Genomic DNA, 12,384 nt, shown 5'->3' on the forward strand with positions numbered 1-12,384 from the left:
GATTTTAGATTACAGAGATGGGGAGGAACACACTATGGAATAATAAGAACTTTAAATTTGAGGTGTCACTGCACAAGACCTAATGTAGGTTAAGCATGGTGGAGGTGGGGATGTAGGCATACAGGACTTGATATGATCCCAGATTTTATCATAAAACCAGGAAACATGCATTTCCAATCACTTGTAAGTGCACTTCCAATCTCATTACTTAAAGTTGAAAATGGATTCAGACTTTATGGTTGTGCTACAGATTAATATATAAACTGATTTGATTTTAAATGTGTAAAATAAAACTTATGAACTGTGGGCATTTACATTGTAGAATGTTAAATAGATACAGAGAAGCATTTACATGCATCCACAAGTTGAAAGCAACAGTTTGGCTCAGCCATTGCACTCTAACTGTTGCGGCACAAGGTCATTGGTTCAGGCTCCAAAACCAGGGTTTGAGCACGGAGGCTGGTGCAGCATTAATAGAGTGCTGCATAATCAGTGGTATAATTCTTCACATTCATGAACGTACTAAAATCTTCCTTCATCTGCAAAGGACCTATTTATACGAGTATGACCAACCTCAACATCAAAACAAAATGCTGGAAACATAGCTGATCAGGCAGCATATGCGGAGCGGTGAACAGAATAAATGTCTCAGACTTGATCTTTTATCAGAACTAGGAAAAGTTAGAAATGTAAAGTTTTAAAACCATGTTGTTATAAGCCCTTCTGTTCTTTCTAAGTTTTCTTTCTATAACTAACATCAAAATTAATCTTTAAAAAAAGTTAATTAGAAAAGAATGGGATTCTGAATGTGGTTCATGATCCAGTCAGTGCTCCCCTGTCCACTGGGGAATTGACTTTGGGACAGCAGGAATCAGCACGGATTGGGATTGTCCACTGATTGGTCACCCCCTACAGCACAGAAACCCAACCAAAGCTAAGAGGAAGTTTAGCCCTGTGTCCTCATAATATGTGGAAAATTGCCCAGTTAAAAAAAAAGTTACAATCTGGAGGGAAAAACAAGGAGGGGCTTGGAAGTTTTAAAGCCAAATCCTGCGGCCCTGTGGGGAGAGTCAAGAGCTAGAGCTTGAGCAGTGAGGCCCCAGAAAGGATTCCTCCTGGAGGAGACATACCGAGTGCTCACTTGGGAGGGAACCACGGGGACCCTGCTTGAAGAACAGACAACTGTGACAGGAGCAGCAAAGATTGAACTGGAAGGCTGTTTTTGGCAAGGAGCCATATTGAGTGTGTCTGATTGGTAGGATACCATGAGGAGACTGCCCAGAAGAAGGAACCAACCCAACTCAGTAACTTTTTCAAAAGGCACAAGTTCATTCCTGTGCTCAGAGAGTTCAACACATTCGGAGGTTGGAACTGTTAGACTGTTTGAATTGCAGGCTAAGTCCAGCCAATAGCTTATAGCCTTTCTCTCTTTCGGTCTTTAACCTAATGTCTAACCACCACTACCAATTTTCTGTCTTGATTATCAGGTTTAAGTGCCAGCTTGGGGTAAAATAGGGATTTTGGGGTAATGGTCCAGGTAGATAGTGGTTTAAGAGTTTATATCATTAAATTCCAGGAATGGCAAAGTTCTTTTCATTAGAAATGAACAGTTATTCCGGTTTTACATAATACAAATGATGTCAGAAGTCTTCATAAAATGTAGAACTTGGGAGCATTAAATTGCGAGACAGGTCAATTGGGAGATATTATTGCAATAATTTGACATAACTTTCATTACATGTTATATTTCTCCACATTGTGTTTGTTTGTGGATAATTCAGTACCCCGACACAACTGGAGGCTCATGTCTGTGATTTAGTACAGTTAGACATCGAGGGTAATACAGAATTACTGTACCAAATGTGAAACTTCTGGCACCGAGTTTTGAGGTGTAAAATAGAAATGGAAATTGTTCAAGCACCTTGCAACTAACAGAAATGTCTGTTGATACATAAAGACAAAAGAAGGGGACCTGTCCAAAGGAGACCTCTGGTTAGTGATTCCACCAAAAACAAGTAAGGCACAGTGGCCACGGCAGATAGCATCACGTTTAAATCTGCTTGACAAACCGAGCAAGTCAGAGGGGAAATGATAGTAATGGACCTGAAGTTAGTGTTAGGGAACAGATAGAGTTGAGTAGCTCCATCAAGGAAATGAGGAGGGGCTAGAATGGGAAGCTCAGGAAAGAAGAGAAGAGAGAGCACAATAGTTAGCTCTAAGAAATATGGAGCTGGTGGCTGAAGCCAGAGAGAAAGAAGAAGTTAGACAGCTGAAGTAAAAGCTAGCAGAGATTGTACAGATTAGTCCAGAAGCTGTGGGAAGCACAGATATAGAGAATCCTGGTAGAAAATCATGGTTAAGTCAGGAAACATTCAAGGTAGTACAGGTATTATTGAGGATTGAGGGATGAGATGTGTAAGAGTTTTTCCTATCTTTTGACAAAGTAGCGACCCAGATAGAATGGCGTTGATCCCTCTGGACTTTGCCTTGCAGAGGAAAGTCATTAGAAGTATATCAGATGCATTTTCATCCCTGCTAGAGGAGGACTCAAGACTTTAGAAAACTGTGAAAACAACAATTTTTAACTGGTGAACTTATGAACTAGTCCCCTGGGCTTTTAGACAAAGATTTAGTAATCTAAGAAAACAGCTGGGGCAGATATACTTAGAGTTCAAGAGGGAGAAGCAGACCAATTTTGACAGATGGATCAGGGTATCCAGAGTAGAAATAAATTATGAAAGGTTAAGAGAGATTGTTTATTGGAAGAGTTTAAACCTTCTTACTACCCACAATCAGAATACATGTAGAGGAACAGAAAGCTGGTAATGTTAGGCAGGAAGCTTGGATGGCCGATGACTATGAAACGTTCCATAAGCCCTCATTCCATCACCCCTCAGATTTGAGAAAAGTAGAAAGTGGGAAATTGAGAGGAAGGCAGTTGGCTAAGATAAGGAAGGGTTGGCTGGGAATGCTCAGAAATCACCACCTCAGGCCAGAAAGGTAATGGTTGAAAGCAGAGGAGAAAGCAGGAAACTGAAGTTTTTTTTGCTGCGGTAAGGTAGGGCACATTAAGGTAACTTTCTGGAAGCTGCATAGGAAACCAATTGGGGACATTGGTATTCAGACAGGAGAAGCAGGAAACGGAATTAAAGAAGAAAGCATCCCGACCCAGTCAGTTACGGCAACTACGGTAAATAGGACGGAGATGAACCTTATGAAGCAGGCAGGAGGAAACAAAATAAGTGAAGGGTACAAGGGATTTTTGTCAAAGGGTACAGTGAGACCTACTGCTTCTAACAGAAGAGAAAAGCCCACAACAATTTTGAAGAATACAGGGGGCATGCCAATCTTTTACAATTGAAGGATGGTTTAGTTTTTCCTTTTGAAAGTTTGGTGAAGGCCAAGGTACTAAAAAGTGATCAGGATGGAGTGCACATCCCAGTTCCACAATATAGTGTTCCTATCCAGCCTTACACTATCAGGGGACATAATAGTAGGGGTTTTAGACAGTTCACCAATCAAAGGTGTAGACCTACTGTTAGGGAATGATCTGGCTGGATTGAAAATAGTCACCTCACCTCTCCTAATGGAGGAGCCAGGGATAGACATGCCCCTTTGGTTTATAGAATCGTAGATTAGTGTAGTACTTTAGGAGACCATCTGGTCCATCAAGTCTACTACATCGGCTGTTTCGAAGAGTAATACACTTCATTCTCCTCGTTGCTCTGATTCTGTACTTTTGCACATTTGAATGTTTTTCCATTGGCCCTGAGCTAGGAAGCTGTAATGTGCTATTACTGTATTAAACTATTAACTAATTGTCTAGCTAACCAGATATGGCTACATAGACATGGTTGGGAAGGTTGCATGCCATGATGGCAACAACATGGGAGTTTGTGTTTATATTGCAAACCCCAGACAACCTTTGTCTGCAGTTGTTGTGTTGGAGTCCAAGCTACAGCCAGTGCAGGGCATTAGGGAGGGGAATAGTTATCTAGATCCGTTTTCCAGGAAACGGTCACCTTCCGGAGGTTTAGTAGGATTTCAAACTTTGTTAGTAGTAGGAAATAGAGAGTGACTGCAAATCAAGCTGGTGCGGTGATCCGCTATGTAGTGATGCATAACCCGTGGCCCATGATTTGAATCAACAGGTGTGAGGTATGTGCTACCTATGTAGGTGAGAACAAGGCCAGTAAAACGGAAGGGAAACTAACTATAGCACCATGGTGTAGCAACCCATTTCCATTGGGAGGGATTGAAAAGAAATGTAGTCGTGATGGGGTACAATACAGTCAGTGGGATAGATACTCTTCTCTGGAATCACAATCAGAAATTTCACAGATCATGTGGTCTTCCCACTGCCAGGGTTAAAGGCATCTCTTCATCACTAGAGTAAGAGGGGAGGATCCAGTTGTCTTGGATTACAAAACAACTAGTGACACTCAAAGAACTAGAAATGACATTCTGTTGTGAAAATATAAGGAATTAGAATCAAATGCACATTAGAATCAATGCAAAGATATTAATCAATCGGATTGTTAGCCAAACCATGCATTAATGGCATAAATACAAGCAGACTGGAGGATTAAACACATACCTTAAAGAGTGATGTGGGAACAGAGATTTCAATTCATGGGATACTGGCCCCAATACTGGGAAAAATGTAGATCTTCTATTGGGACGGTCTCCATTTATACTAGGCTGGAATCAGCATCTTGATGAATCATATAGCTAGGGCTGCAGATAGTGCTTTACATTAGAAGAGATGAAAAAGACATTAGGTGAAGGAATAATTGGAAGCCTGAAGAGAAAGGTTGAGGTGATATTATGTAGCAATTTGGGCAAAGGCAAGCAGAGTGAGACAGGAAGTTTAATGGTAATAACATATCAGTGCATAAGATCCATGTAAAGAACAGTGGTTACAAAAAATACTCTGTACTTGAATGCACAAAGCCTTAACAACAACATCATAGATAATACAAAGACATAAATAGAGATACATGAATTTGATATAATCACAATTACAGAAACATAGTTGCTTGATGACCAGTGTTGGGGAAGGAAATATTACAGGCTACACGAATTTCAGAAGGACACGCTAAAAGGAAAAGGACCAGCCGTGTTAGTGAAGGATGATGTAAGGACAGCGACAAGAAAGTTTCTTTGCTCAGCAGATCAGGAAAATAACAACAGTGCAGGTGAAGATGAGTTTTAACAAAAAGCAAAATTATCCCCTCCCTGTAAGTGACAAAAAGATTGTGTGATTTGGCTCTGGCAAGATACTTGTCTTTTTCTTACCACCTTGGCAATTAAGTGCTGGACAAGAAGGTCCAATGGAGGTGTCCTCAACTTGATAGGAAGTAAAGCCCTGAAGTAGTCAATTAAAGGCTACTTAAGGGCCTAAACTCTGATCATCGCCAGTCTGATTATGGGCTTTCCTGGCAGTGAAAAAAGTGGTAGAAACTCCCACTGAAGACCAGGGTACCCATTTGATGGGTTCAGGGGAAACTCATTGTTACCAATCTGGCAGGATGCCAGGGAAGGGTGTGGCCTCTGAAAACCCCACTTCCCCCGTCGTTGTTTCCAAGCCCATTGTCCCTCCTTTCCCAACAAATTCCAACTCACGAGACTCAAGAGCTACATCCTCACACGCAGATCCACGCAAGACTTGCTTTCGAGAATGTTCTTTAGGACCCCAAGGTTGGAGACTTTTGTGTGGTGGCTTCTGGTGAGGCGGGACTTCTACATTGAGGCCCATGATTTGTGGAGAGGCTTGCCATTCAGATCTTACCTAGCTAATTGCAGCTTTATCGAGTGAACATTCTGGTTGGTTGGGGCAGAGTCGATTGTCACTGAAGATCCCCTCCTCTGCCCCGTCTAAACACGTGTACACTTTGTGCTGGGTAATTAAATCTTGGCGGAAAGTCAGAAAACACTAAAGGCAGTATTTATAGGGCACCAAAATGCAGTTGCTTAGTTGCATAAACCAACAGGCAGGAAGTAAAATACAAAAAGAGATAAAATGATAGGATTAATGTTATAATCATGGGGAGATTTAATATTCACGGCGAATTGACGATAAAATCGGCAAGGTTACTTTACAAGATGGGGTTAATTGTATTCAGGTCAGCTTTCTGGAAGAGCATTTTGTGGACACAACTAGCGACAAAGCTATTTACGATGTAGTATTGTGTTATGAGGCACGATTCATTAGCAACGTTAAAATAAAAGATCGTCTGGGAAGAACAATTTCATCTTAAATTTGAGGGTGATATAATTGATCCCAGAACAAAGATCTTACGTGTAAACAAAGCCAATTACTAGGTAAGAGAGGACAGATGCTTGGTTAAATAGATCAAAAGTTATGGCTGGAAATAGTCAGTGGGAAATGGACAAAGAAATGATTCAAAAAGTGAAACAAAATATGTTCCCTGACAAAATCAAAGCTCAATGGAAAATACCCATTAGATGCTTATTAGGGAATTTAAATATAGCATTAGGCTCAAAGAAGGCACTCATAATGTTGTGAAGAACAGTAGTAAGCCCAAGGATCTAGGGTGCTTTAGAACCCTACAAAGGGCAATCAACAAGCTGATGAGGGAGAATTTAAAATATGAAATTAAACTGCCAAAAATATAAAACAAATTGGAAACTCTTTTGCAAAAAGGAAGAGAGTGATTAGATTAAACATTCATTCCTTAGAAGGAGACAATATCATGGGGAATGAGGAAATGGCAAAGCCATCGAACAAATATTTTGTCTGTCTTCATCACTGAAGACACAATGTGTATACCTGGAATAGAGTAGATCTAAGGGGCTAATAAAAGTGAGGAAATTAAGGTGATTAATATCTGCAGAGAGAAATGTGAGAAATCTACAAAAATAAAGTTGAAAATGCCCTGCACCTGATGGCCTACATCATCATGTTCAAAAAGAGCAAACTGCAGAGATAGTGGATGTACTGTTTATATTTGTTACAAAATTCTCTACATTCTAAATGGTCACAGTGGATTGAAAGTTAGCAATGTAACAGCTTTATTTAAGGAGAAAAAAACACACAGAACTATAGCCATGAGGAAAATGCTGGAATATTTTATTAATGATGTTTTAAACAATGGACTTAGAAAAATCATACTAGAATCAGACAGAATCACCCTGGTTCATGAGAGGGAAATTGTGTTTGTCAATTTGATTAGAAATTTTTGAGGACCTAGCCTGTAAAATAGATTAAAGGGGAGTCTGTAGATGTAATATTTCAAAGAGGTGTTCACAATAATACACAAAATAAGGGTTCATTGAGTTGGGGGTGACATATTGACAGATCTTCAGATTTATGGAAAGGAGGCAGACAGTGAGAATTATTGAGATATTTTCACATTGCCTGGCTGTGATTAGAAGAGTGCCATCAGCATCAGTGCTGAGACCTCAGCTATTTGCAATCTGTGCTAATGGCAGATGAAGAGAGCAAGAGTAATGTATCCAGGCTTTGTAGTGATACAAATCTAGCTAGGAGTGGAAGCTGAGAGGGTCACAAAGTTATAGCAATTAAATGAGCAGGTGACAGCGATAGGGTAAAATGTGGGAAAGTATGTGGTTATTCATTTTTGCAACAAGACTAGAAAAATAATTTTTAAAAGGCGTGAACTTTGAAATGTTGATGTTTGAGGACACTTGGACATGCATGCAGAGGGAACAAAGAATAGCATGCAGGTACAGCAAATAATTAGGAAGCCAAATGACTTATTAATCTTCATTGCAAGAAGGTTGGAGGACAATAATAACAAAGTGTTATATTTTTGTCAGGTTTTGGTGAGACCACACCCGGAGCACTGTACATTGTTTTGGTATTCATAATCTATAGAAGAATATACTTGCCTTGAAGTGGTACAGTGAAGATTCACTATATTGGTTCCTAGAATAAGAGGGTTGCCCTATGATGAAAGGCTGAATAAACTGGGCCTAATCTGTCTGGTGTTTGGAAAACTGAGATAGTCTAATGGCAGATTCATACAAGACTATGAAGGGTTTTGACAGAGATGTTTCTCCTTCCTGTGATCAATCATTTAAGACAGAAATTGGAAGAAATTTCTTCACTCAAGTTTGAGTTGTTTAAATTCTCTGTTACATCGATGAGTTTATTGTTGATTTGACACAAATTTTCAAACTCTGTAAGAAGATCAGGGGATGGCTCTTGAATAAGCTTTAGCACAATAGGACAGTACTTTTCTGATGATGGATCTGGAAAGGATCAGTACAGAGGGAGCTCTGCTGTGCAACTAACTGTGCCACCCTTGGCCTGAATATGGTCCATGAGTGTTTTAAATGTCATTTACTATACACCACACCTTAGAGATACAGAAGCATTGGATCAGGAGGAGGGCAATTATGTCCACATCATTTAACCCTTTTAGCTCCAGTATTATTCTGATGAATATGCACTGCACTCCCTCCAAAGCTAATGTATGCTTCCTGGAGTGATTCCCAGAACTGTGTATGGTACTCCAGATGTGGCCTAACCAGACCTATGTACTGCTGCAGCACTCCTTTGTACACCTGCCTCCTTAATATGATATGGCTAGCATTCCTTTGTTTTTGTACCTGCCTCATACTTTTTATTGATTTCTGTGCATGGACCTCCAATTCTCTCCCAGTGCTTCTACATATGCCTGATTTCTCATTATTTTGAAAATACCTGGTCTTATCCTTTATCGGGTCCAAAATGGATGAGATCACATTCCCCACCCTGAACTCTGGTACAGCTTTGCCCACTCACTTCAATCAATCACTGCCCCTTTGAAACCTTCAGCTCTCATCTCCACCACTGACTATACCACTCAATTTACCATTGACAATTATGTAATTTCACCTTCAGTTTGATTTTATTAAAAGCTGGAATGTTTGATGTACCCCGTATTCTTATTGTAGTTCTACATTTTCCTCTACTGTATGTATTTAATAACCGATAAGAAGTTGCTTGGAAACCATGCAGAACTCCGGCTCGCCCTCTGCACTTTACTATTTGGGTGTACTCAAGGCAGTGACGTCAAGTTGTGTTCCAGCTTAGCGAAAGCAAAAGAGCGTTCCTTGCAAAGCACACACACATACACACACACATATACACAAACCCTGTGTTGTTATTGCTTCTTCTCAGGGATTCAGACACAGCCCGCGGCATGGCAGGAGAAGCAGCAGATTGCGAGTTTCGGACGAGTCCAAACCTCTGCTGGAGATACCCGAGAGCGACCAGGAACATCTGACAAGAAGGAGGAAAATCAAGAGGAGCAGTCGGGTGCAGGCAGAGTTTTACCACTCCGTGCAGGGGACTCCAACACGCAGAGCGGTGAGTTTTCTCACGTTCATAGAAGGGGAACAATGTTAGCTGTTAGCTACTGCTGGCACAATACAAGAGATTGTTGTCTTAACATCAAACAAATTGGAATTTCCCAGCGATTGGCACCAACATGTACTCTTTGTCTCCTCACCCTCAAGGTAATTCTTAATGATACTAATCAATTATCTTTGACCCATTTATTGATCAGACAGATCAATAAACCGCCGCACCTAGCGGCGACGGATTAGGATCAGATTCTGACAATATTAATCACTCAGTGAGCAACCTTATACTGTGCTTGCAGGAATATTTTCAGTTTCCTCTTGCTTTCAAGGAATCTCGATGGAAAGGACAAATCGACTGACGGCTCGTATTTGGAAATCAACGAATTTTTAAACTGCAATGACATGATATAACACACAGTTGCCATTCCAATCATTGTATATTCCAATTGTGTCTGAAAGCGTGGTCAAAGTGGCTTCAGTGGTAACTTTCTGAAGGGGAACTGGGTAAAATCTTGAAGGGCGTGATATTCCAGGATTCTGGGATGAGAGCTGGGAGTGAGTCTCAATGGGTCCTTGAGGGACCGCTTCTTCAAACACCCGCCACAGGCTTGATGGGCCGAGATTTCTAGTGAAACGGAGCCTCTGACACAATCTCCGATTAATTTCTCGTGAGCGTACTCGGCTACGTAAATCTTGAGGTTCTGACCCGAATTGGACAGTTAAACCTGTTCGATTTTAGTAAATTGTGCCTTTTGAGTGACAGTGAGAAAAAAACTGTGACATTTACTGTAAATCAGTAACTGTAAATCAGTGTGCGCTCACAAAAGAAAGACAACCGACCTCATCTCTGATCTGCTGTTCACAAAAAAAAAATTCTGGCAGTAAATTATTTGACCTAAAGCTAATGCCAGTTCTCCATCAAGTGAGTAACTTTGATATGGTCCAATTTCTTAGACTTAATTGGCAGGATTTGAATTATCCCCAACCCCTCTGTTCAAATTCTATCGGCGTGAACTGATTGCAATTGCTATCTTGTCTCAAAGTTCTACTGTCTTGCCCCATCCCGTGGAATGGAGAGAAATGGGAAGAGGCAATGCAGCATAATCTCTAGTATAGACCAGCTAGTGTGCACGGCTGCGCGGTTCACTTGATGTTGTAGAACTGAACTTTGACTGATGACTGTGTGATGTTTACATGTTCATGCCTTAAAGTGGGAGGATCAAACTGAATCTTCACAAAGTGATCTGAAACAAAAACGAAAAGTGCTGGAGAAACTCAGCAGGTCTGGCAGCATCTGTGAAGAGAAATCTTCGCAGAATCTTTAAACCTGTTTCTGAAGAAGGGTGACTGGACTCGAAACCTTAACTCTGTTTCTCACTCCACAGACCTGCTGAGTTTCTCCAACATTGTTTTTGTTTGTTTCAGATCTCCAGCGCCCGCAGTTCTTTTTTAGGTTACATCATAAAATGATACAGCGCGGAAGGAGATCATTCAGCCTGTCATGCTGGTGCTAGCCCTTTGTCCTAGAAGTCTTAGCCCTCTGGTCTTTCCTTATGGCATCAAAACAAATTCCTGTCAGTGTTTACAAGGGGGAAAAAAGACCAGGGTGTTTCTCCTCCTGCGAATTAGGGTTAGGAGTGTCAGCCATAAATTTGGTTCATTCTGAAACTGCGATCATTTGGCCATATTTACACATTTCCCTCGATGTATCGTCTGACTCCGAGATGCAGGGTAATGTTTGGGATGCCACCATTGACCGTTAGTGTGCAACACTGTCGCCTCGCCCAGATTGACAGGAAGGTTTATCCAATCGCTGCCGAACTGGGAACCTATGATTCTTTTGCTGCAAGGTGGGGGTGTATTCTGTCGGTGAAACATAGGGGGGAAAACACGAGTTGGCTAATTTGTTAATTGGATGTGACGAGAAATGGAATGTTCATATATTTCCACAATATACCGGGAGACCAGAATATCCCTTATATGTAATGGCGATTCCGGGTCTCTTAATGTCTGGGTGGAACAAAAGGCATTGTTAGAGAGGGAAAAGGAGAACTTAAAGCAGGCAGTGGTGAGTCACTGAGTGATGCACTGAACCCAAAAGTCTCCTGTAGCCGGAACTGCGGCTTCATAAAGCGACGGCTGGTTGCAGTTGACCAGTGCGGAGCTTCTTGTCAGTGCACTGTCGGTTTTGCCGTGGATGATTGGAAGGAGAGCACTCTATCATTTCGCCAGTCTGCAGACCCTGGGGAGGAGAACTCGCAAGCAACACCTGGTGCTCAGTTAAGGCGACGGCAGCGGAGGAAACAAGCCCTGGCTCTGATCCTTCATCTCCCTGGGTGTACAATAGAAATTGGATAACTATTTATTTTTAAAATAACCGGACTCAACAAAAGAAACACTGGTGGAGTGCATCGTTTCCTGTGAACCATGGTAAGTCAATGTTAGCCCTGATGGGGGAGACAAATGCAATTTATTGGGAGCAGTCGCCAACTCTGTTCTTGGTTATTGTGTGAGATTGGGAATGAGAAATTAAGTCGTGTGTTTTGGAAACATATCCTTAGTAAAAGCGAAAGTGTACTAATTAAAGGGAGAGGAATATAAATTTGTAGGTCCATGGTTAACGCCAGATTTTTATTTTTCAAAAACGTAGTCATGTGCCCTACTCATCATTTGTGAACCAATAGATATGTGTGTCTATGTGTTTCATTCGAGCTTTTGTCTCTTTCACACCCCCTCCCCTCTCCGTACAGAGTGTCGGCAGCAGCTCTCGCCCCTGCTCCATGTCTTCCGCCGATTATTCCGACGACGAGGATGATTCTGGTCAGAGATCAGGAACTGTCTCGCCAGCTCCAGGGGACACGCTGCCGTGGAACCTGCCGAAACACGAGAGATCCAAGAGGAAAATTCACGGAGGGTCGGTGCTGGATCCGGCAGAAAGAGCCGTTCTCCGGATAGCCGGTGAGACTTCATTTATCAGGTTAAAAATCTGGAATGTTGTGCGTCGGGCGCAGTGAGGAATCTTATTGTTGTGCAGGAGAGCTGCAGGGT

The 12,384-nt window shown here is 41.5% G+C and overlaps 1 protein-coding gene across 1 annotated transcript in view; it reads left to right on the forward strand.

The window, feature by feature from the left end:
* The window catches only part of dst (dystonin), a 536,191-nt gene that overhangs the window by 10,819 nt on the left and 512,988 nt on the right, over positions 1-12,384 (forward strand). Inside the window, exons 3-4 of the mRNA XM_048596444.1 lie at positions 9,152-9,340; positions 12,087-12,294. Coding sequence (XP_048452401.1) covers positions 9,152-9,340; positions 12,087-12,294 — 397 coding nt within the window. The remainder of the gene's footprint in view (positions 1-9,151; positions 9,341-12,086; positions 12,295-12,384) is intronic.

This window comes from Rhincodon typus, chromosome 5 (assembly GCF_021869965.1).
Source record: "Rhincodon typus isolate 14 chromosome 5, sRhiTyp1.1, whole genome shotgun sequence".
In the NCBI taxonomy this organism is placed as follows: domain Eukaryota; kingdom Metazoa; phylum Chordata; class Chondrichthyes; order Orectolobiformes; family Rhincodontidae; genus Rhincodon; species Rhincodon typus.